A 23,889-nucleotide genomic window follows, 5' to 3' on the forward strand; every position below is an offset into this window, starting at 1 on the left:
GGTAGCATGGTGAAGCAAAGGCATGCTGCCGTCGGCCTGGAGATAAAAGCCAGTAAGATGCTGCAGGGCTGGGGGCTGTTTGGGAATGGAGGAAAAGAGATGTTGCATGGGCTAGGGGGAAGGGAAGAAAATGTAAGAGAGATGCTGCTGGTGGGGTGGAGGGAGAATGTCTGGACATGGATGCATGGAGCAAGAGGGAAAAAGAGATGGTGCACCGGGGGAAAGGAAGGAGGAGGGAGGTAGAAATATTGGATGTTGTGGTGGAGAAAGAAGGGTGGGAAAGATGGAAAGGGATGAAAGAGGGAGGAATGTTGGACATGGTGGTGGAAGGAATGGAGGGAGAAACGCAGCATGGCACTAGAGGGGGATGATAGAAGTAGAAATGTTCATAGGACTGGTGGGACAAGGCAATAAATACTGCCAAGGGCCAATGTGAATGTGTAAATAAGCTCTTGCCACAGCTTTGCAGATCTCCTTAGCTAAGCAACCACCATTGTCATAGATCTGACATTATAAACTTTGACATGTCCTCCAGGATCAAGCCTGTTTAGGTATAAACAAAGATGGGCTACTGGGCTAGATGGACCATTGGTCTGATCCAGTAAGGCTATTCTTATGTTCTCTAGACAACGTATACTTCCACATCTATTTGTTATTATTATTTCTTTATTACTTCCACATCTATTTGGAACAAAAAAAAAAGAAAAGCTCTGGGCTTTGCTGTTAGACATCATCTATCTGCTACTAGTAATCCTTTCTATAGTGCTACCTGGCATAAGCAGTGCTGTACACCAAACATGAAAGAGACAGTTCTTGCTCAAAACAGCTTACAATCTAATTATGACAAGCAAACTTGACAAAAAGGTGCATCTATACATAGTGCTCCGGTGCTCGGCAGATGGGTGGAGTTAGGAATTGAAAGCAGCATCAAAGAAGTAGGCTTTGAGCATGGATTTGAAGACTGCCAGAGACAGAGTTTGATCCAGGTATACGGCAGCAAAGCCGAAGGGACAGTCTGGAGTTGGCCGTAGAGGAGAAGTGTACATATAAGAGAGTTCCCAGGCAGATATAGGGACAGATAATTGTAGGTCAGTAAGAGGAGTTTTAACTGTCTGCGGAAACAGATAGGAAGCCAATGAAGTGGCCTGAGGAGAGGGGTAGTGTGGGCAGCAGACTTCTGATTGATGGGGCGAGAGATGGTGTAGTGCAGGGGTGGGTAATCATAGTCTCAAGTTTTCAGGATTTCCCCAATGAATATGCTTCCAATAAACTATCTTGGGACTTATTATTATTAAACTTTAATAGCTCCAATTATTACTTAAATAACATCAAAAAAACGAGAGCTAAAATTACAAACCAGAACACTGTCCTTTACTATAAGAGTTATCATCCTAAGTCGTTGAAGGACAGTGTTCCGGTGGGTTAGTTTCTACGCGTTAAGTCGCTGTGCAGCGAGTCAGCAGATTTTTATCAACAGTCATAAGAACATAAGCAGTGCCTCCGCCGGGTCAGACCATAGGTCCATCCTGCTCAGCAGTCCACTCCCGCAGCGGCCCAAACAGGTCACGACCTGTCTGAATCATCAGAAGGGGCCCCCTTGCCACCTTGGTTTCCCATTGAGTCCTATCTTCCCATCGAAGTCCTAACCCTCCGGTCTTGCACATGCACGACCTGGTTGGGTTTCTATACTTATTACCTGGTTAGCTTTCTATACCTGTGTTACATCCCAGCACCTCTCTCAGTATCCCACGATCCCTTTATCCCTCAGGAATCCGTCCAATCCCTGTTTGAATCCCTGTACCGTACTCTGCCTGATCACTTCCTCCGGTAGCGCATTCCAGGTGTCCACGACCCTTTGTGTGAAAAAAAACTTCCTTGCATTTGTTTTGAACCTATCTCCCTTCAGTTTCTCCGAATGCCCCCTCGTACCTGTTGTCCCCTTCAGCCTGAAGAATCTGTCCCTATCCACCCTCTCTATGCCCCTCATGATCCTGAAGGTCTCTATCATATCTCCCCTGAGCCTCCTTTTTCCCAGAGAGAAGAGCCCCAGCCTATCCAACCTCTCGGCGTATGGGCAGTGTTCCAGCCCTCTTACCAGTTTCGTTGCTCTCCTTTGGACTCTCTCAAGTACTGCCATGTCCTTCTTGAGGTACGGCGACCAATATTGAACGCAGTATTCCAGATGTGGACGCACCATCGCTCGATACAATGGCATGATGACTTCCCGCGTCCTGGTTGTTATGCCCCTCTTTATGATGCCCAGCATCCTGTTGGCTTTTATCGAGGCTGCTGCGCACTGCGCAGATGGCTTCAGTGATGCATCCACCAGCACACCCAAGTCTCTCTCTAGACTGCTGTCTCCCAGCAATGCCCCCCCAATTTGTAGTTGAACAATGGGTTCTTTTTCCCTATATGCATGACTTTGCATTTTTCCACGTTAAAGCGCATTTGCCATTTGTTTGCCCAGTCTTCCAGCTTGTCCAGGTCCCTTTGCAGGTCCTCACACTCCTCCCTGGATCTAACTCTGCCGCACAGTTTGGTATCGTCTGCAAATTTTATAACCTCGCACTTTGCCTCCTTTTCCAGGTCATTGATAAATATGTTGAAGAGTAACGGCCCCAGCACCGATCCCTGTGGCACACCGCTCGTGACTCCCCGCCAGTCAGAATATTGTCCCTTTACTCCGACCCTCTGCAGTCTACCCGACAACCAGTGCTCGATCCATCTGTGCACATCCCCTCCCACCCCGTGGTTCCACAGCTTCCTAAGCAGCCTTTCATGTGGCACCTTGTCGAAAGCCTTTTGAAAATCGAGGTAAATGATGTCTATGGGTTCCCCATTGTCCACCCGACTGCTTATTCCCTCAAAGAAGTACAAAAGGTTCGTTAAGCATGACCTTCCCTTACAGAATCCGTGCTGGCTTGTTCTCAGAGTTCCTGTGATATGATTAAGTGGTTTGGTCAGAGGGGGTATCCCGATAAAATTATTAAACATGCCTTTAAGAGAGCTCGTTGTGCTTATGTTAAATAAAGATAGGAACCAAGGAGATAAGCGGTTAACTTGCAAGTTACCTTATTCGGCTCAATCATGTCAAATTATTTATTTATTCAATTATTTAGCCCGCCCCCCCCCCCCCCCCAAAGGAACTCAGAACGGGTTACAAAGTACATCCACAATATAATAAAGACAGGACACAGATGACATAAGGAGAAATTAGGTTCTTACCTGCTAATTTACTTTCTTTTAGCTTCTCCAGACCAGTAGAGGTTAACTTTACGAATGGGTATATATCTAATCATGACCAGCAGGTGGAGACTGAAAACAAAACTTTGGGACAGTATATCCTAGCCCCTCCTCTCTATTTCCCTCAGTCTGCCGAATAGCCAAGCAGAACCAAGAACTGGAAAACAACAGAGAGAAAAAACAATACTCCGAAAGGAGTAACAAATAACATACCCAAAATGCTGTTGGAAAATGCAGAGGAGAAATTCCCGAAGGAAGAATGTCCCCACAGCTCGCCAGCTAAGCCAGCCGAGCCACAGCCGCTGTTCTTCAATTCTCCCCGGCCCTAGAAAAATACTAGAACCCGCAGCAAAAACCAAAAACTGCCCGCGCAACAGCCCCAACAACAACAACAACAGGCAGGGTGGGGACCTCTACTGGTCTGGAGAAGCTAAAAGAAAGTAAATTAGCAGGTAAGAACCTAATTTCTCCTTCTTTAGCACTCTCCAGACCAGTAGAGGTTAACTTTACGAATGGGACGTACCAAAGCAGTCCCTCTCACGGGCGGGACCCCCGAAGGGCCGATACCAGTACACGCTCACCGAACACCGCGTCCCGACGCGCCTGCACATCAACCCGATAATGACGAACAAAGGAATGCAAGGAGGACCAAACCGCAGCCTTACAAATATCCACTGGAGGCACGAGCGACGACTCAGCCCAAAAAGCCGCCTGACCCCGAGTGGAATGAGCCTTGAGAAACTCCGGAACAGGCTGCTGTTTCAGAAGATAAGCGGAAGCAATTGTCTCCTTGATCCAGCGCGCAATAGTAGCCTTAGAAGCGCCCGCTCCCCGACGAGGACCCGCCAGGAGGACAAAGAGATGATCGGACTTCCGGAATTCCTGGGTCCGCTGCACATAAGAGCGAAGGACCCGACCGACATCCAACTTGCGCAGCTGCCGTTGCTCAGAAGAGCCCTCCCGACCACCCAAGACCGGGAGAACAACCGATTGATTGACATGAAAAGGAGAAACAACCTTCGGCAGAAAGGAAGGAACAGGCCGCAAGACGACCCGCTCCCTAGAAAACTCCAAGAAGGGAGCCCTACAAGAGAAAGCCTGCAGCTCAGAAACACGCCTAGCAGAAGTAATGGCCACCAAAAATACCGCCTTCAAAGTAAGGTCCTTCAAAGAACAGTCGTCCAAGGGCTCGAAAGGCGGACGCACCAAAACAGAGAGAACCAGATTAAGATCCCAAGAGGGAACCGAGGGCCGTAGGGGAGGCCTAAGCAACTTGGCCGCCCGCAAAAACCGAATCACATCAGGAAGAGCCGATAAACGCTGACCTGACACCAACCCTCGAAAGGCCGACAGGGCCGCAATATGAACCCGGAGAGAAGACCAAGCCAGGCCTCTATCCAGGCCATCCTGCAAGAACTCCAGAATGTTAGGCAGATAAGCGCGAAAAGAGGTCACTCCCCGCGCCCGACACCATTCCTCAAAGAGACGCCAAACCCGCACATAAGCCCGAGAGGTAGAAAGCCTCCGGGACCCCAACAGAGTAGAGATCACCTTGTCTGAATATCCCTTCTTGCTAAGGCGACCCCTTTCAAGAGCCACACCGTAAGACAGAAGGGAGACGGGTCGAACATGGGAATGGGACCCTGCATCAGAAGGTCGTCCGAGAGAGGCAGAGGAAGAGGATCCGCTACCAGGTGCCTCACCAGATCCGCATACCACGGACGGCGAGGCCAATCCGGCGCCACCAGCACCACCAAACCCGGATGGTGAACAATGCGAAGAAGCACTCTGCCCACCAGCGGCCAAGGAGGGAACACATACAACAGCCCCTCCGTTGGCCACTGCTGGACCAGAGCATCCAGACCCTCGGCCAGACCGTCCCTGCGACGACTGAAGAAGCGGGGCACTTTGGCGTTGCCACCCGTGGCCATCAGGTCCATCAGGGGCTGCCCCCAAGCCTGCACTATCAACTGAAACGCCTCGGCGCCGAGACACCACTCTCCTGGATCTAGAAAGTGACGACTGAGGAAGTCTGCCTGAACATTTTCTACTCCGGCTATATAAGAGGCCGAGAGGTCCAGCAGATGGGATTCCGCCCAAACCATGAGCAGAGCCGCCTCCTGCGCCACCTGAGTGCTCTTGGTGCCCCCCTGACGATTGACCTAAGCCACCGCCGTGGCATTGTCCGACAGCACTCTGACCGACTTGCCCAGCAACAGGGAGTGGAAAACCAACAGCGCCAGACGGACCGCTCTGGTCTCCAACACGTTGATCGACCAGGCGGCCTCCTCCGCGGACCAGGTGCCCTGAGCTGAGTGACCCAAACACTGAGCCCCCCAACCCAGGAGACTCGCATCCGTCAGGAGCACCGTCCACTGCGGGAGATCCAGACCCACCCCCTGAACTAGGTGAGGGGTCTGGAGCCACCAACGCAGACTGCAGCGCGCCAAGCCTCGCAGGGGGACCGGAACATCCATCCCGTGCCTCTGGGGAGACCACCTCCGGAGCACAGCATACTGGAGAGGACGCATGTGGGCCCGCGCCCACCTCACCACGTCCAGGGACGCCGCCATCGACCCCAAGACCCGGAGGAAATCTCGCGCCCGAGGACACCGGGACGCCAAAAGCAGGCGAATCTGAGATTGCAATTTGCTCACCCGGCCCTCTGGGAGGAAGACCCTCCCCAAGGAGGTGTCGAACAGCACCCCTAGGTACTCCAGACGCTGAGCCGGGACCAACCGACTCTTGGAAAGGTTGACCACCCAGCCCAGCGACCGGAGAAACTCCACCACCCGAGCAGTAACCCGGGAGCTTTCCTGCAACGACTTTGCCCGAATTAACCAGTCGTCCAGGTAGGGGTGTACCAGGATGCCCTCCGACCGCAAGGCTGCCGCGACGACCACCATCACCTTGGTGAACGTCCGAGGAGCCGTGGCCAGCCCAAAGGGAAGCGCACAGAACTGAAAGTGCCGACCCAAGATCGCAAAGCGCAGGAAACGCTGATGAGAGGCCCGAATGGGAACATGCAAGTAGGCCTCCGTCAGATCGAGAGAAGTGAGAAACTCCCCCGGCTGAACCGCCAGAATGACCGACCGCAGAGTTTCCATACGGAAAGAGGGAATCTTGAGAGCCCTGTTGACCCCTTTCAAATCGAGGATGGGCCGAAAGGTCCCCTCCTTCTTGGGCACCACAAAGTAAATGGAGTACCTGCCCGTGCCCCACTCCGGAGGGGGCACCGGAACAACTGCCCTGAGATCTAGCAAGCGCTGAAGGGTCTGGCGAAAAGCCTGCGTCTTCCCCGGAGTCTGACATGGAGAAGCGAGGAAAAAATCCGGCAGAGAGCGGGCGAACTCCAGGGCATAACCGTCCCGCACCACCTCCAGGACCCACTGATCGGACGTGATCTCGGCCCATTTGGGGAAAAATTCGCGCAGCCGGGCCCCCACCGGAACCAAAGGGGGCGCCGGCAAGGCGTCATTGTGCAGGACGAGAAGCGGGGGAACCGGCGGAGGGATTCCCTGCCCCCCGACGGGCCCCCCGAAAGGGCTGCATGCGCTGGAAGAACCGACCCCGGGAAAATCCCGGAGACTGGAAAGAAGCAGCCCCACGCCCAGGGCGATACTTGCGAAAATCCCGCAAACGCCCCCGGGCCGCACCCCCCCGAGACGCCGGACGGGCACGGTCCTCCGGCAGACGGGGAACTTTCGAGTCCGACAAAGTCTGAATCAACTTATCCAAGTCCTCTCCAAACAAAAACGACCCCCGAAAGGGAAATTTAGTAAGCTTAGCTTTGGACGCAGCATCCGCCGCCCAAGCGCGCAGCCACAACACACGCCTTGCGGCCACGCCAAAAGCCATAGACTTAGCCGAGATCCGCACCAAGTCATATAGAGCATCTGAGAGGAATGAGGCCGCCATCTCAATCTTCGCTACCTCCTGATCCACCAGAGACCAGTCGTCAGACTCTCGATCCAAGACCCGCTCCGCCCACCGAAACACGGCGCGAGCGACCAGTCCCCCACAAATAGCCGCCTGGACCCCAAAGGCAGAGACCTGAAAATTTTGCTTAAGGATGCTCTCCAATTTGCGCTCCTCAGAGTCCCGCAAGGCAGAACCGCCCTCAACAGGCACGGTATGCCGCTTGGAAATTGCCGAGACCACCGCATCCACGACTGGCGAAGCTAACGTAGCCTGATCCCCTTCCGGAATGGGATACAGGCGAGCCATGCTGCGCGCCAGCCGAAACGGCGTCTCCGGCGTTTTCCACTGCTCCAGAATAATATCCCGAATATCCTGATGCATAGGAAAAGAGCGGGAAACGGAACGGATCCCCCGTAACAGGGGGTCCCCCACACGCGGAGTCTCCGGCGGCGCGTCCTCAAAACGCAAAACCGAAGAAACCTGCTGAATAAGGTCAGGCAGCTCATCTTTCTGAAAAAGGCGCACCACGGACGCCTCGTCACCGGAGAACGGGAAATCCGACAACCCGCCGCCAGCTTCCGTCCCCTCCAGAGAGTCCTGGAACTCCTCAGAAGGGTCCAGGTCCTCCTCCAGACCGACCCGTTCCTCCGACCACAAATTCTCGTCCCACGACACCCGCGGACGCTTGGACAAGGGAGGCGGCGGAGGGGACGTCACGCCAGACGAAAGAGGCAAAGCCGCAGGGAGCGCGGAGGAAAACCCACCCCCCGAAACCCCCTGGGCGCAACCGGGACCCCCAGCCGCCTGAAAATAGGCTCTGCATAAAGAAAAGAAAAATTCAGGAGAAAAATCCCCCGAGGGTCCCAAGGGACTCCCTGCCACAGCAGGGGACCCAGCAGAACCTTGCCCCTGCATAGTCAAAACAGGGGGAAGGTCACCTGAGGTGGAAGACAAAATGGAGGGGCCAGACAGAGAAGATGGCGGTTTTCCCGCCAAAAAAGCTCCCTCCATAGCCTGAAGCGGCTGAGAAACCTGAATAGTCTCAGCCGCTAAAGCAGGCAAGCCGGCATCAGCTGTCAAAAAATCAGCTGAGAGGGAATCCTTCGGGGAATCCCTCCGTGGGCGGTTGTGGAAGACCGGGCTTCCCCACTGCTCCAAGCCGACTCGCGAGGCACCATCGGCGGGGAGCTCTGGGCGCCTGCAGCCGCTGCCGACGGAGCTCCACCACCTCACCGACCCAAACCGCCGAGTTCAGGCCGGCCGCGAGTGCCTCGCGGCTGGACTAAAATTGTGTCCTACTCCCCCGGAGAAGGGCACAATTGCTCCATACGCGACCTAGCTATAAAAAAGTGCTGGTTACATGAAAAAATACAGTAAAATACAGTTTTCTTAAAGGGAAACAACCCTTCAGACCAGCACTACCTCAGGATTTTTTTTTTTTTTTTTTTTTTTACAGAACAGACTCCACAGGCTCTCGAAGCAATATGCCTTGCTTGACTTAGGGGGCAAGGCTTACTGCTGAGGCTCCTCTAAAAAAATGTGGGGAGGTGGAGGAAGTGGGGGGAGGGACCCCGCTCGTGACCCGCCGGGTTTAACACCCCCGAGGTCGGACGAACCCCCAAACAGAGTCCGCCCAAGCTCCGTCCGGCTAAAAACAGGGACAATAAACCCCCTAAACAAATTCCAACAGCCCTACCAAGGGAGATGGGTACAGATCACTCAACACCTGCTGGAGACTGAAAGAAGACTGAGGGAAATAGAGAGGAGGGGCTAGGATATACTGTCCCAAAGTTTTGTTTTCAGTCTCCACCTGCTGGTCATGATTAGATATATACCCATTCGTAAAGTTAACCTCTACTGGTCTGGAGAGTGCTAAAGAATTTATATAATTTACAATATAGACATGACTAAAAATAGCTCTCTCGTGTTTCATCTCTTTCTTTATTGAAGAATTATTGACCAGCTTCCCTGCCAGTTGCACCCCTGAGTAAATATTCCAAGTACCGCATCTCATACGATCATTAGCACAAACTTTGATCTTGAGCTCCAGTTTGATGGCAAACAGGAACTCTGTCAGAGTGAAGGAATACTATAAAGGTCATCATGTGATCTGTGTGGGACCTACACTAACAGCCACGAGGACGATTTCATGAAACCAGATGGAATAGTTGTTCCAGATTTCAATGAGTTTGGAAACAGATGGAGAGTTCTCGGTGGTGAATGGCCGTTAAGTATCTTGACTCTTCTTTCATTTAAGAAAGGCTTTCCTGACAAATCACCTCTGGAAAATCCTCTTATTTAAAGACTAGTCTTTAAGCCCGTTACATTAACGGGTGCTAGAACATATGTGTGTGTGTCTGTCTTTATTTCTTTCTCTCTCTCCTTAGCCGCTTTTTTTCTTTCTGCCTTTCTTTTTCCTTGGCTGTCCATCACTACCCCTTGCCTGCTCCCCCTGTCCATTTTCCCTTCCTTTTACCTCCCGTGTCCACCACCACCCCTTCACTGCTCGCCTTATGCAGCAGCAGCCCTTCTCCCTTTGTTTTACCTCCCCCCTGTCCAGCAGCACCTCTTTCCTTCTCCCCCTGTCCAACATTAGTCCTCCGTTCCTTTTCTTCAACCCCCTGTCCATCAGCATCTCTTTCGTTCTCCCCCTGTGCAACAGGTGCTAGAGTAGACGACTGGGTTTTTTTTCCTTTCTCTCTCTGTGCTTGGATGCTGTCTGTCTGTCTGTCATTCTTTCTGTCTGTGTCTCTGTCTTGCGCCCTGCCTGCCTGTATTTCTCCATTGCGCCAAGCCTGCCTATCTCTCTGTGGCCCCCTTCTCTTCCCCGGCATGATTGGTGTGTGCCCCCAGAACACCCTTCCCCCCAAAGCAGCCCCATTTCCCAATGCCCCTGCCCCTGCCCCCTTTTGTGCCATGCCTGCCTGCTCCGTGGCCCCCTTCTGTTTCCCCCCTATGATTGCTGTCTGGCCCAGGAAACCCCTCACCCCAAAGTAGCCCCCTTTCCCTCTCCCCTTGTTGAGCCATGCCTGCCTGTTCTGTGATCCCCTGCCCATGACTGCTATGTGCCCCCAGCACACCCCTACCCCCAAAGCAGCCCCTTTCCCTCTCCCCCTGCTTGCCTGCCATGCCTGCCTCCTCCTTGTGCATCAGCATTTCCCTCCCCCTCACCTGTTCCTTCGTAGCAGCATGGAGATAAAACGGCTCCCTTAGTTCTTTGCTGGAATTTTTTTTTAAAGTTTAAAGATGCCTACGCGTCTCCTCTCACGATCCGGCCTGCGTCGGAAGCCTTCTCTGACACAGGCCGGGATCGTGAGAGGAGCCACGGCGGCAATTTTAAACTTAAAAAAAAAAATCCAGCGAAGAACTAAGGGAGCCGTTTTCAAAGCCGCCGCCGCGGCTCCTCTCATGAGCTGCACTTATATTATGTCGGAAGATGAGAGAGGAGCCGCGGCGACGGCGGCAGATTTCAAATTAAAATAATTTATGCGGCCAGCCGGCTCCCTCGAAACCCTCCCCCCCCTTTCCCTTCCCGCGGTCCGTCTGGCTGCGTTGTTCTCTCCCTCATTCTCAAACCGTCCGTGCCAGCTGAAGCGGGAGGCGGGGCCTCAGCACCGGCTGGGCGACTCGCGCCGCCGGCCCCCAGGAGCTCGAGGCCGGCGGCGGACATGGCTTGCGTTGCCGAGTTTGGTGACGTACAACCCGCGCATGCGCACTAAAAAAAACCCGACAGATCAGGGAACACGTTTTTTTTTAGTGCGCATGCGCGTCCTACCATTTTATTATATTAGATAATTTAGATAACATTACATAGCATTAAAATGTAACTTGCTATATATTTAATGCTTTTATGAAGAGATTCTCTCAAGGCTATGGCATGCTTCATATATCATATACAAATTAGAACTAACTGAATTTACTATGTTTCTAAAATCCAGAAAAGCAACACAATATTGGACAGTAGCTCGTCATTGCTCTGTAAGGTATATTAGTGGTCTAGACTAAAGTACTGTGTCCTCTAGTTCAAAACTCCTACTTGTATGTATATCATGTTCCTCGTCTTACCAGTACCATTGCCATTTGAGTTCATCAGTAACTGTACTTTATTTGTTTCTAGCTGCAATGCAACAACTGATCCCAAACCATGTCCAAGGACTTCCTCCACCTCAGCTAGCAAACGCTTTCTACAACTTACTTGATCGGCATCAAGTGTGACTCGTAGGCCCAGCTTAGTCATTCCATCTTCCTTCAGTAACTTCAAATGGGGGCAGAGAGCTAGACAAAAAGCCTTGGCAACATTTTCAGTCAGTCTACTGTGGTCTGCAGGGTCACTTAGGCCATTCTGCTGGTCATCATTCTCCAGAAAAAACACCTAAACAAGGCAGAAATACGACTTTTTACAGCACATCCGCTACCTAACAGGTCTTATATGAAGTGTTTGTAAAAAGACTCCAAAGGAGTCTTTGTCTACTCACAAAAATCATCTATAGATAATAAAAAGAAATAAAACAAAGAAAAAATTATACTTTTTTACTAGATTAACAATACATTTTGGATTGGGAGGGGGGAGGGAAGGGGAATAGTATCTGTGGTTATACATTCAAAGTGGTTTACATATATACAGGTATTTTGTACCCAGGGCAATGAAGGATTAAGTGACTTGCCCAAGGTCACAAGGAACAGTGCTGGGATTTGATCCCACAACCTCAAGGTGAGGTAGCAGTTCTACCACTAGGCCACTCCTCAGCTTTCAAAGGCATTCTTCAGATCAGAAACGAGCAAATGATGACATATACTACTACTTCTAATCATTTCTATAGCGCTACTAGACATACGCAGCGCTGTACATCAAAACATAGAAGAGAGAGTCCCTGCTCTAAAGAGCTTCCAATCTAGTCAAGACAGAATATATATGTGAAATATAAAAACACTGCAATGACAATCCCCAACACACACAGCTACCAACCACTTTACTTCTTATAAAGAGTAAAATGGTGTGGTAGCCATGTTAGTCCAGTTTTTGGGGTTTTTTTTCCAAATTCTTTATTCATTTTTCCATCTTACATCAAGAACAGAATATTACATCATTTAACCTTATAAACATCACTTGTATTTCTTCTAACATCATCTTAAAAACATAAATTTATACCCTCCCTACCCACCCTTCCCACAAATATTTTAATCAAAACTATCATATAAATATTGTATTCTTATCTATTGATCAAATCTTTAATGTAACTTTTTACCCTCCCCCCTATGTATGAGAATACTTTCATTGGCTAATGGTGTCTAATCATTGCAATAATTTGTCAATGGCCCCCAAATCTTTTTAAAATTGTTATAATTCCCTCTTTGTATGGCAATTATTCTTTCCATTTTGTAAATGTGGCACAACGAATTCCACCAGAAGGTATCGTTAAGTCTACTGTATTTTTTCCAGGTTACTGGTAATATGTTATATGGCAACTCCTGTCATGATCAATAAAAATTTATTATTGTTTGATGAAATTTGATTTTTTGTTCTCATTGACATACCGAACATTATTGTATCATATGATAATGCTACATGTTTCTAATAAACAATTAATTTGGGACCAAATTGATTTCCAAAATGCCATGATACAGGGACAATAGAATATTAAATGATCTAAAGTCCCTGCTTCCAGATTACAATGCCAGCATCTATTAGACTTAGAGCTATCTAACTTTTGTAATCTAACTGGGGTCCAAAATGCTCTATGTAAAAGAAAAAAACAAGTTTGTCTCATTGATGCGGACACCGTAGATCTCATTCTCCAAGACCAAATTCGTGGTCATTGAGATGCAGTAATTTGATGCTTTATCTCAATGCTCCAGATGTCCCTAAGACCATTTTTAGGTTTTTTATTTATAAATCTGTTTATCAATTTATACCACTGTGCGGCCTGGTGACCCAAGAAGTCCACCTGAAAGCATAAAAACTCCAGACTATACTGATTATTGAAATTTTTCCACTCAGGGAACCCCTCCTGAATAGCCTGCTTCAGCTGCAACCATCTAAAACTTTGTGATTTATTAAGACCATATTTATGTTTCAACTGTGAAAAGTCAAGCAGCTTTCCATTTGAAATAACATCACCCATAATTCGTATACCTGCAATCATCCAATGCTTCCAGATGACCTTATATCTGCCAATTTGAATCTTGGAGTTTAACCATATAGTTTGATTTGTTGATTTATAGATTGGAATAGATGTTAAATTACTAATATATCTGAGAGTTTTCCATATATCCATAAATATTCTATTTTCTTTATATAATCTAGGCATTTTAATACTAAGGACATGACATAATCGTAAAGGGAACATGAGTCGCCACTCCAACCATAACCAATCTGGGGTATTATCAATGAGCTCTGGGAGGACCCAATACATACCCTGTCGTAAAATATAGGCTTGATGATACCTGTAGAAATTGGGAAAATTTACCCCACCTTCCGCAACTGATTTTTGTAAAGATACTAAAGCAATTCTAGGAGTTTTGCCCAACCAAACAAATTTTTGTAAGAATACTGTTTAGTTTTTTGTAAAAGGACCCCTTAAAAAAAACAGGTAACATTCCCATCTGATAACAAATCACAGGCAATATCATCATTTTAATAATTTGAACTCTCCCACACCAAGACAGATGTAATGGATTCCATTGCTCACACATTTCTGTTACCTTCTGCAATAAAGATTTTTCATTCTCTTTCATTGTGTCTTCCAGCGTGTTTTTTATCCAAATTCCCAAATATTTTAAACCATCTTCCTTCCATACAAAAGAAAATGAATCAAATAATCCTTTTGTGCAATACACGTTTAATGGAAGAACTTCAGATTTACTCCAATTTATCTTATACCCTGAAAATTTTCCAAATTTCTCAATCAATTCTAGTAAGCATGGAATGGTTGTTTCTGGATTTCTCAAATGAAGCAAAATATCATCTGCATATGCAGAGCCTCTGTATTCCCAGTCTGAATAAGGAATACCCTGTATCTCCTTTACTTGCTGAATAGCTAATAATAGGGGTTCCAAAACAATATCAAAAAGCAAAGGAGATAGGGAACAACCTTGTCTAACCCCCCTCCGTAAATTAAAGCGTTCTGAAAAATTAGTCCAGTTTTAAAGGTAATACATAGAAATTAGATTTTATGTGTTAGATATTATAGTGCTATATTGGAATTACTTGTATGATATATTTTTGTGCACTTGTTGTTTGATTTGAAAATGAATAAAGATTAAATATAAATATATATATATATATATATATATATATATATATATATATATATATATAAATAAAATAAAACAAAAAAGGAATGATACATTTTTTTATTGAAATAATTGCATTTTTTTATTAGCTTTTGAAGATGCTTACCTGTAACGGGGGTTTTCCATGGATAACAATAACGCAGACATGTGGTTATTCATTTTCTGTAGCTTTTAGTGTTGAACGGCCCTTCTATAGATAGAAAAATTTTGTAATCCAATCAGCAGTCTGTCCTCCTCCTGCCTTGATAACATCATTGCTGCCAAGAAAACAGTCAATAGCAAGCTAGCAGAGTTGGTAACAAATATAATATGACCATGGAAAGATAAGATGTATAGTGCACCCATAAGCATTTTGTTCTTGAGGGGATGGAGGAAGGGAAGTGTGTCTGCATTATCCAGTTATTCACAGAGAACTCCCGTTACAAGTAATCAGCTATGCTTTCTCCTTGGATAGACTGGATAATACAGCCACACATGGTACCTCCAAAGCTAAAGTTTGTCAAATTGACTGTCTTGAAGTAGACATCCCAAAATTCAATAAGGGTTTGCAGGAAAGCTTGTCCAAATTTACTGGCAGATTGTGTAGCATTATCTAAACAATCATGTTTAGTAAATGTGTGAGGTGTTGACCAGATGGCTGCTTTGCATTTGTCTACAGGAGAGATTCCTCTTGAGTGAGCCAAAGAAGTTAACATGGATCTGAGTCGATGAGAAGTAATGTTAAGATGTGGTTGAAGTTTAGTTTGTTGACAGCAAAAGTCTGCAATCCAATTGCACAAAGTTCTCTTTGTGACTAATTGACCTAAAGTTTGCTTGTGAAAGAAAATAAATAATTGAGTTCTGCGTCTGAAAGTTTTAATGCGATCCAAATAGTAGAGAAAAGCTCTTTTATAATCTAAAGTATGTAAAGACTGTCTCATGAGCATGACGTTTAGAGAAAAGCCCAGTAGGACAATATCTTGGTTGACATGAAAAGATGTAACAACTTTTGTTAAAAACTTAGGATGCATTCAGAGGACCACTTTGGTGGTGAAAAAAAACTTTTAAAATGAATGGTAATGCACTAAAGCTTGTAGTTCATTAACTTTCCTTGCTGAAGTAATAATAGCAACTAAAAATAAAGTCTTTAGAGATCCCACTGAGGTAAAGGAGGCTGGGGGGGTCAAATATTGAACAGGCCTTTAATAAAACGTCCAATAAGTGTGTGCACAGAAATGGGCTTCTTGTCCAATGACGCATAGAAAGCCGATGTTGCTGCTAGATGAACCCATACTGAAGATGTCTTGAGACCCAAATCAGAGAGGTGAAGAAGATTCTCTAGGATGACAAATTGAACAGGAATACGGGTTTTGATGATAGAATCATACCATAAGGTAAACCGTTTTCACTTTAATGAATAAGACTTCTGAGTGGAAGGTTTTCTGGATGCTACAACAATGTCTTGAATTGTAGTTGAAAGATAGTGGATATCTATCACTTAATAATCCACGCTGTTAAGGCAAGAGTAAGGAGATATGAATGTGGAGGCAATCATATTGGTTGATGGGTGGATAGAACAGAAAGCCAAGGGTACCTTGGTCAACTGGGTGCTATGAGGATCAGAATCGCAGAATCCTGAATTGTCTTTTGTATATTACTCTCAAAATCAGTGAAATTGGTGGAAAAGCGTAGAGACTTTGACTCTAGGATATGGTGAATGCATCCACTGATATACTTCAAGGGTCTGGAATTTTGGAGCAGTAAAGTTGACCTTTCTTGTTGAGATGAGTAGCAACGAGATCTATTTGTGGAGTGCCCCACTTTTGGAAGAGAGTTTGAGCAACTTTGGGGGAAAGCGACCATTTGTGAGGCTGTAGTATTCTGCTGAGATTGTCTGCCAGTGCATTGTATTTTCCAGGAATATAAGTCACTTGAAAACGTATGGAGAAGTGGTTTGCTAACATCCAAATACAAAAAGCCTCTTTGCATAGAATTGAGCCCATATCTCCTTATTTGTTAAAGTAATGCATGGCTACCTGGTTGTCTGTTTTGATTAACCAAGTTTTGTTGTGAAGGTATGGGGTCACGAGCGGAGTTCCGCAGGGGTCGGTGCTGGGACCGCTCCTGTTTAATATATTTATTAATGACCTGGAGGCGGGAACAAATTGCGAAGTTATTAAATTTGCGGATGACACCAAACTCTACCGCAGGGTTGAAACCATGGAAGACTGCGAAGATCTGCAAAGGGACCTAACGACGCTAGAAGAATGGGCCAAAAAATGGCAAATGAACTTTAACGTAGGGAAATGCAAGGTCATGCATATAGGGAAAAAGAACCCGATGTTCAGCTACAAAATGGGAGGATCACTGCTAGGGGTAAGTAACCTTGAAAGAGACCTGGGAGTGATGGTGGACACGTCTTTGAAGGCGTCGGCACAGTGCGCCACAGCCTCAAGAAAAGCAAACAAGATGTTGGGTATCATTAAGAAGGGTATCACGACCAGGACAAAGGAGGTCATCCTGCCACTGTATCGTGCAATGGTGCGACCGCATCTGGAGTACTGTGTCCAGTATTGGTCACCGTACCTCAAAAAGGACATGGCGGTACTTGAGGGAGTCCAGAGAAGAGCAACTAAACTGATAAGAGGTATGGAAAACCTCTCATATACTGACAGACTAAAAAAGCTGGGGCTGTTCTCCCTGGAAAAGCGGAGACTTAGAGGAGACATGATAGAAACCTTCAAGATCCTGAAGGGTATAGAAAAAGTAGACAGGGATAGATTTTTCAGATTATGGGGAACCACAAGTACAAGGGGGCACTCGGAAAAATTGAAAGGAGACAGGTTTAAAACAAATGCTAGAAAGTTCTTTTTCACCCAGAGGGTGGTGGACACATGGAACGCGCTTCCGGAGGCTGTGATAGGCCGGAGCACGTTACAAGGCTTCAAAGAAGGTTTGGATAGGTTCCTAGAGGATAAAGGAATTGAGGGGTACAGATATGAGTAGCAGTAGGTTATAGGGATAGTCTGAGACCATTGCTCAGGCAATGGGCCTGATGGGCCACCGCGGGAGCGGACCGCTGGGCGAGATGGACCTCTGGTCTGCCTCAGCGGAGGCAACTTCTTATGTTCTTATGTTCTTATTTATAGAAAGATTGAATCGCATAATAGATTGCTCAAAGCTCTAAGTGATTGATATGGTATGTTCATTCTGTGGTCATCCAGGACCCTTGTGCGCAAAGATGTTGAAGGTGAGCTCCCCATCCTGTTAAGAAAAGCATCTGTTGTGAGAATTAGAACTGGACTGAGACAGTGAAAAAGAGCTCCCTGAGAAAGATGTTGTGGGTTGTTCCACCAGTATGCTCCTGCTTTATTCTTGGAGTAATGATTATTTTGTGAGACAAGGAATGAAGACTCTGGGACCATTGAAAACATTAATTCCCATTGGATTGGCCTCATATGAAGTTTCACGTTGGGAATTACTGCAGTTGAGGTTGCCATGAGGCCTAAAAGTCTGAGAAATATTCTTGCTGTACAGATCTGAGAGGCAAGAAGGTGCTGTACTAGATGCTGAATTATGGAGAGATGAACTGGAGGGAGAAATGTTTTGCATTAGACTGTGTCTAGTAATGCTCCTCTGAACTGAATGGTTTCAGAAGGACAAAGTTTGAATTTTGCTTTGTTGATTATGAAACCCAGAGTTGAAAGTATGTTGATTGTTGTTTGAGGGGACATTAGGAGGCTATGTTTCAGAGATCAACTAAGTACCGAAATACAAAGAGACCAGATGTCCTGAGGTGTGCAGCAACTACTGAAACACATTTGGTGAAGACTCTGCGCATAGATGTGAAGCCAAAGGGAAGAACTTTATACTGGTAGTGTGTATTTCCCAGATTAAAACATAGGAATTTCCAATGATCCAGGTGGATAGTAATATAGAGGTAAGTAGAGAATGACACAGTGACAGACATCATCACCGTCCCCGTCCCCATCCCCATGGGAAACCATCCCCATGTCATTCTTTAAGGAGAGTGGGAAGAATCAGAGTATGAATGGGCACAACCACTGACCCTCAAGCCTTACATGAAAGAATGCTGGTGTAGAATGACTGAGGTTGAGATAGTCACTAAAAATGATACGGGATGGTTTCCTGCGGGTATCCGCGGGGATGGGAACGGTGATGAATTCTGTCACCATGTCATTCTCTAGAGGTAAGCATCTTTTAAATCTATAGATGCGAGCCAGCTGTTCCATACTATAAGAAGAAGGATGATTTGAAGTGAGTACATTCTGAATTTCTCTTTCTATATGAAGAGATTTAAGTGGTGAATGTCTAGAATGGGCCAAAGACCTGTTTTTGGGGGGGATAAGAAATATCAAGAATAGAATTCTTGAACGTGTCTTGAGGAGGAACAAGCTGGATAGCATCGGTTTGAAGTAGGATTTGAATTTCGTTCTGTAAAATGAGACTCTGAGGAGGTGGTATTGCTTGGACAGAAGGGGGTGGTGAGTGGTAGACTGATGAAATGAAGTCTGTAACCTTACAATTTTAAAACCCAGTTGTCTGTAGTGATGTACGATTTTCCTAAGCTGGAATCCTCAACCGAAGAATTAAATTAGAAGCATTGTCAATATTCACGATTCAAACCTCCCTGATGACGGACTAAACTGAAACTCAACTGGAGTTGGAGGTTAAAGATGGCTGATGAGAGTGGGATATAAGAACTGGCTTTATGAAGTGAATATAACATCGTTTTATGTAATGGATTTTGGACACTTTGATCACAGACTGTGGTAATGTAAGAAGACGATATCGATTGGCCAAGGAGAGAGATAAGTGCTCATTGATATACATAATTTTCAAGGAGTGGACTTATGGACTATAGAGCTTAGAAACAGAGTATGACAGCAGAAAAGGGCCGACAGCCCAACAAGTCTGCCCACTCAAGAACCTTCCCTCCCAACTAGTCTGCCTACTCAAGAACCCTTCCTCCCTGGAGTATCTATCGTTTGGGCATAACTTTGTAGTACCCCCACCTGTTTGTCCCATCGACTCTTGAAGTCGAGCACGCTACTGGCCTCGACCACCTGGCGTGGAAGATCATTCCATCGATCAATCACCCGTTCGGTGAAGAAGTATTTCCTGGTGTCACCATGAAATCTTCCTCCCTTAAGCTTTAGTGGATGCCCTCGTCGCCCTTTAGAAAAAAGATTTCCTCCTCCACTTTGATGTGACCCGTGATGTATTTGAATGTTTCTATCATGTCCCCCCTTTCTCTGTGCTCCTCGAGAGAATATAAGCGCAGTCTTTAAATCCTGAGACCATCCTAGTTGCCATTCTCTGTATCAACTCCATTCTCTTCACATCCTTTTGATAATGTGGCCTCCAAAATTGGGCACAGTACTCCAGGTGAGGTCTCACCATGGATCTGTATAATGGTAGTATGACTTCTGGCTTTCGGCTGATAAAGCTCCTTCTGATGCAACCCAGCATTTGTCTGGCCTTTGCTAAAGCTTTCTCCACCTGATTAGAAGCTTTCATATCTTCCCGTATGAGAACTCCCAAGTCCCTTTCTGCAGTAGTTCTTGTTAAGCTTTCACCGTTCAAGGTGTATGTTCTGCATGGATTTCCACTCCCAAGGTGCATTACCTTACATTTTTTGGCATTAAAGTTTAATTGCCAAGTACTAGACCATTTTTCCAATACAAGCAGGTCCTGCTCCATAGTATTGGGCCTGGTTGCGCTATCAGGTTCTGTTGCCCTGCCCACAATGTTGCATAGTTTAGTGTCATAGGCAAATAATGTCATTTTGCCTCGAAGTCCCTGAGTCCCCTACAAAGATATTAAATAGCATCGGGCCCAAGACTGAGCCCTGTGGTACTCTACTGGTCACTTTCGACGTTTTTGAGGGGATACCGTTTACCATTAATCTTTGAAGCCAGCTTGTTGATGGATGAATTATCAAAGACCAATTGATGAACTATGTGAAATAAATGAATTAAGCACAGCCAGAGCCTGATTCCATTTTTGCATTAGAACACATTTTGCACTTTATAATTGTAGTTATTGTAGTAATTATAGTTACTGAATCATTTTAGAAATAAAATGTAAGGATAAAAAAATTTTAGATAAGAAAATGAATGAAATTAAATAAAATATAAATTATATGACATTCTGAGTATAGAATGTAGTGATGTTGCACCATGCTTGGTGAAAAAATGAAGTCAACATCCTTCTGGATAATTGTCAAAAACTAGGAGCATTTTTTGTTGGATGAAAATGAACTAGAAGGTTGAGATGTACGTTCTCATGGCCACTGCCTATGGAAAGTAGTCTAAGGAGAATTGCGAGATTGAATTGATCTAGAATAAGGTTGGCAACTGCATCTATAATAGGACTGAGGGTAAAGTTGTGATGGATAGTACCTGCAATGAAAAGAAGCAGATGACCTCTTATTTGTCCAAGATTTGTCCAAGGTAGGAGTACTGAGTTCCTTAATGGTGATGCTATCTTCCTTAGCCTGAGAGACACTAACTTTTACTTCATCTCCAAATAAACTGTCACCTTAACATGAAGCATCAACTTAACGATCATGAAGCTCATCACAGAGACCAGAGGCACGTAACCAGGCAGATCTTCTAGCTGCTATGGAAACTACAGCAATTCTTGAAATAGTATCATACATGTCATACGTGTTCTTAATTAAAGTACATTCTTCAATGTTAAGGTGGTAACAAATCCAGAGCTTTGTATAATTGAGAATGTTGATAATGAAGGATGGTGAGCTGTTATGTATTGAGCTAACATGGCTCCAGAGTAAACTTTCCTTCCAATTGTGTCTAAAATCTTGGAATTTTTTTCCTGGTAGATATTGAAAAGATCATTTGGTAGTTTTTTTATTTGTTTAATACCGACCCTAAGACCACAGAATGGTGTGATAACTGAGGTTTATCATGACCTGGAGCTGTCTGGATCTTATACTTGGCATCAAGACTGTAATAAAGCACCTGCCAAATCTTATTTTGAAGAACTGAATGAATAGGCACTAAAACAGAACCCTTAGGAGAATCAAAGGATTTCATTAGTACTTCAAAATCCTTGTGATCTGTTAATTCTTCTTGAGAGATTATAGCCAGATCATTCAATATTTTTGGAATAAATTTAACTAACTTGTTGTGGTGAAATAGATATTGGCTGGTTTTGATTAGAAGTAGATAGAACTTCTTTAGAATGTTGAGAATGAGGAAAAACTTCACCACCTGAGGTATACAATATGAAGTTATTAAGGGAGTCTTGCCACTGAGGGGTAAAGAATGTGGAGGGAGAAATGATGGTGGTGATTGAGCAGGAAGTGCAGGACACTGACTTGGAAGAATATCTTGGGAAGGTACCACTTGCATTTGTTGCAGTGAAGAGTGTTGGAGAATATTTTGAAAAGGTGGGTCTAGAAACAGTGCTGAACCTTGTGTAGTCTGTGCAGGTGGAGCAGGCATAGGAGAAGGGAAAGTCTGCTAAGAGATTTGTGAAAATTGAGCAGGTGGGAAAAGTTGTACCTCAAAGGGAGACAATTTTTTTATTTTTGAGGAGATAACCCTGCAGTTTGAACTGAGGACAGAGAAGGAGTAGAGTGACTGGTGGTAACTTACTCACTGTGTAGAGGCAGTCAGTGGTAATAAAGTTGTGTCAGAATGATGAACTGAATCTAAATTAGCTGGTCTTTTTTGTTTAGGTGGCTTCTCCTTTTGAGAAGTTTTATCTGAGGTACACTTAGCCCCAGAAGTGAAGAGTTGGTGCCAATTCCCATTGGTGCTTTAATGGAGCCCACGGGGATATCAATGGCAGCATTGCTGACTGCAGAATAGCCCTCTGGTACTTTGTAAAGGTCCTTCAGGTCAGCACTTTCCATTTTGAAGAAAAAAGTTTTGGCAGTTTTAAAGAGAGAAATCCTCTGAGTGAAGAGAGAGAGGGCATCGCTTCCAACTCACAATGCAGAAGAAAAAAAAGACTACTGTTTTCTTGGCTGCCATGACATCATCAAGGTGTTGAGGAGGACAAACTGCTGATAGAAAAATTTTGTACTCCAATCTCTAGAGAGGGCCATTCCACACTAAAAGCTACAGAAGACAAATAACCACGTGTGGCTACATTATCCAGTCTATCCAAGGAGAACCCTTCTTCAGATCAGAAATAAGTAAATGCTGATAAATCAGTATGTATAAGTAAAAACATGCCTGTCACCCATCCATATCTGTCTCTCACCCACCCAGCCTTGCCTATTTTCACCTATCCACCCCTTACCTGTTCCAGCAAGACTGTCACTGGAATGCTTTTATGTTTCATTTATATAGTATATATTGATATTTGTCAACCTTTGCTCATTTCTGATCTGAAGAAGGGGGTTTACCTTCAAAAGCTAATCAAAAATGCAATAAGTTAACCAAATAAAAAATATATCACTATTTCCTTTATGTTTTATTTCTATATATTCTTCTAAAGAGAAATTACACAAAAAGAATGACTGCAACACAATTCTTGGATATAATATACAGCTACACAATTAATCTCTCTACCCATAGGAGCCACTAAATCAAATGAAGAGAGTTTGTTCAATATTGGGAGTGCTTAAGCACCAACAGAGCTGGCTTCTGTGTCTCTGCCAGACCTTGGGAATGGGAATGCCGTTAACCCCGTGCTGAAATCTCCTATACGTGCATTAGCTGGACAGTTTCCTACCTCTGTCCATCTAATGACTTTCCCGTTTGCTTTATATTCTGATCCATGGAATATCTTCACACTAGTTATCGACTCCATGGATTTGCCGTCAATGGGACTTGAAACACTACAAAACAACAGGGAGAAGGAAAAGAGTTAAATGTGTACCTCACAGCAAGGGGTGACTTTATCTATGAAATAAAGGGTAGAAAAAGTTACTGCAAGCAGGATATATGTAGAAATAAAATGTGAAAATTAGCAGCCTCTACTGGCACAATGCCAATCTATTTGCTGCTACCACAGTTTAGGCTCAACCATGGAAGAAACCGTGGCTGTTTTGGCAGATAGGGCACAGGAAGGTGGTAATAACGGAAGGATCAAAGCCCCAAATAGAGGGGGAAGATGGAACCTGAGGCAGTAGAGCAGTGTCAGGAACAGAAAGCAATGTTACTTACCGTAACAGTTGTTATCCAGGGACAGCAGGCAACTATTCTCACTAGTGGGTGATGTCATCCGACAGAGCCCCGATACGGACATCTTGCAAGCATGTCTTGCTTGAAGAAACTCAGAAGTTTCGAGATGCCCGCACCGTGCATGCGCCAGTGCCTTCCCGCCCGATGGTCCGGGCGTGTCTCCTCAGTTCAGGTAGCTAGCAGAGAAGCCAACCCAGGGGAGGTGGGTGGGACATGAGAATAGCTGCCTGCTGTCCCTGGATAACAACTGTTACGGTAAGTAACATTG

General features: G+C 45.6%; 1 protein-coding gene across 5 annotated transcripts in view; it reads right to left on the reverse strand.

Moving 5' to 3' along the window:
- The window catches only part of ZFYVE9 (zinc finger FYVE-type containing 9), a 165,964-nt gene that overhangs the window by 5,797 nt on the left and 136,278 nt on the right, over positions 1 to 23,889 (reverse strand). For all 5 annotated transcript variants that reach the window (XR_004536594.1, XM_033916066.1, XM_033916069.1 and 2 more), the window contains 2 exons: positions 23,170 to 23,275; positions 11,360 to 11,536 (listed from right to left, as the gene is read on the reverse strand). Coding sequence is in view for 4 of the 5 variants with exons in the window: in XM_033916066.1 (XP_033771957.1) it covers positions 11,360 to 11,536; positions 23,170 to 23,275 (283 nt within the window). In the remaining variant the exon portion in view is untranslated. The remainder of the gene's footprint in view (positions 1 to 11,359; positions 11,537 to 23,169; positions 23,276 to 23,889) is intronic.

The sequence above is a fragment of the Geotrypetes seraphini genome, chromosome 12, assembly GCF_902459505.1.
Source record: "Geotrypetes seraphini chromosome 12, aGeoSer1.1, whole genome shotgun sequence".
Classification (NCBI taxonomy): domain Eukaryota; kingdom Metazoa; phylum Chordata; class Amphibia; order Gymnophiona; family Dermophiidae; genus Geotrypetes; species Geotrypetes seraphini.